Raw genomic sequence first — 1,857 nt, forward strand, 5'->3', positions numbered from 1 at the left:
TAAAGGGAAAGGAAACATTCGGGAGTACATTATGGAAATGTCTCACATTGCTTCAAAACTAAAGGCACTCAAATTGGATTTATTTGAAGACTTGTTAGTGTACTTGGTTCTGATATCCCTTCCGGCACATTTCAGTCAATTCAAGGTGAGCTATAACTGTCAAAAGGATTCATGGTCCCTTAATGAGCTCATCTCACACTGTGTCCAGGAAGAGGAAAGACTGAAACATGAAAAGACAGAAAGTGCTCATTTAGCCACCACCTCTAAGGACAAAAGCAACAAGAAAAGGAAGGTTAATAAGGAAGCTACAGGTACGGCACCGCAAAAGAAACAGCATAAGGAACCAACTGAAGGCGGTTGTTTCTTCTGTGGAGCTGCAGGTCATAAGAAGAAAAATTGCACCAATTACCACGCATGGCGTGTAAAGAAAGGTACTCTTCTTCATTTGGTTTGTTCTGAAGTTAATTTAACTTCGGTACCTAGACATACATGGTAGATAGATTCTAGTGCAATAACTCACATTAGTATGTCTATGCAGGGTTGCCTGAGTTGCCGAAAATCAAGTGATGGTGAAAAATACATCTATGCTGGCGACGGCAATAGAATGGAAGTAGAGGCAATAGGAAAATTTAGATTATTGTTAAAGGCTGGATTTTATTTGGATCTTGTTGAGACATTTATTGTACCGTCTTTTAGACGGAATTTGATTTCTATTTCTGTTTTGGACAAATTTGGTTATACTTGTTCTTTTGGAAATGGAAAATTTAGTTTGTTTCATGATTCAAAATTGGTTGGTTCCGGTTCTTTATCATGTTACGATAATCTTTATTCAATTGATACAATTGCTTCTTTTAATAAAACCTTGCATGTAAGTACTCGAGGTGTAAAGCGAAAATTAAACGACGAGAATTCTGCCTCGTTGTGACACAAGAGATTAGGTCATATCTCCAAAAGGAAAATTGAGAGACTTGTGTCTGACGGGATTCTCGACCCTCTTGACTTCATAGATTATGATTTGTGTGTCAACTGTATAAAGGGAAAACAAACCAATAAAAGGAGATTTCAAGTCAATAGGACTTTGTACGTCTTAGAACTTATACATACGGATATTTGTAGACCATTCCCTACGGGTTCTTGGAATGGTCAACAATATTTTATAACGTTCATAGATGACTTTTCAAGATATGGCTACATATATCTCATTCATGAAAAATCACAGTCACTGGATGTGTTCAAAAACTATAAAGCTGAAGTTGAGAACCAACTCGGCAAAAGGATTAAAAGCGTCAGATCTGACCGTGGGGGTGAATACTATGGCAGATATGACGGTTCAGGTGAACAGCGTCCAGGACCATTTGCTAAATTCCTAGAAGAATGCGGTATCGTCCCACAGTACACTATGCCGGGTTCGCCCACTATGAATGGTGTTGCTGAAAGACGAACAGAACGCTTAAGGACATGGTGAGGAGTATGATTAGTCATTCTACCTTACCAGAGTCTCTCTGGGGTGAAGCATTAAAGACTGCAGCTTATATACTCAACAGAGTTCCAACTAAGGCTACTGATAAAATCCTATATGAGCTTTGGACGGGCAAGAAGCCTAGTTTGAAGCATATACATATTTGGGGGTGTCCAGCTGAGGCAAGGCCCTATAAGCCAAATGAAAAGAAACTGGACGCAAGGACCATCAATTGCTATTTCATTGGATATTCTGAAAGGTCCAGGGGTTACAAGTTTTATAATCCCACAACTAAGGCAATTTTCGAGATAGGAAATGCTAGGTTCTTTGAGGATGTTGAGTTTGCGGGGGGAGAAAGGGTTACAGGCTTTGTCTTTGAGGAGGAATATGTTGAAATT

At 39.2% G+C, this 1,857-nt stretch overlaps 1 protein-coding gene across 1 annotated transcript; it reads left to right on the forward strand.

Annotated features, from left to right (window-relative positions):
- Positions 1-6: 6 nt before the first annotated feature.
- On the forward strand, positions 7-704 carry LOC111382696. Its single transcript, XM_023006734.1, has 2 exons — positions 7-431; positions 539-704. The coding sequence occupies exons 1-2, from the start codon at positions 32-34 to the stop codon at positions 565-567; spliced, it is 429 nt and encodes a 142-aa protein (XP_022862502.1). The 5' UTR covers positions 7-31; the 3' UTR covers positions 568-704.
- Positions 705-1,857: the final 1,153 nt, after the last annotated feature.

This window comes from Olea europaea, unplaced genomic scaffold (assembly GCF_002742605.1).
Source record: "Olea europaea var. sylvestris unplaced genomic scaffold, O_europaea_v1 scaffold2551, whole genome shotgun sequence".
In the NCBI taxonomy this organism is placed as follows: Eukaryota; Viridiplantae; Streptophyta; class Magnoliopsida; order Lamiales; family Oleaceae; genus Olea; species Olea europaea.

Bases quoted from the DNA above. Each gene is read 5' to 3' on its own strand.
- LOC111382696 (XM_023006734.1), top strand. From the start codon at position 32: ATGGAAATGTCTCACATTGCTTCAAAACTAAAGGCACTCAAATTGGAT. The intron at 432-538 runs GTACTCTTCTTC...ATGTCTATGCAG, and splicing joins CGCATGGCGTGTAAAGAAAG to GGTTGCCTGAGTTGCCGAAA.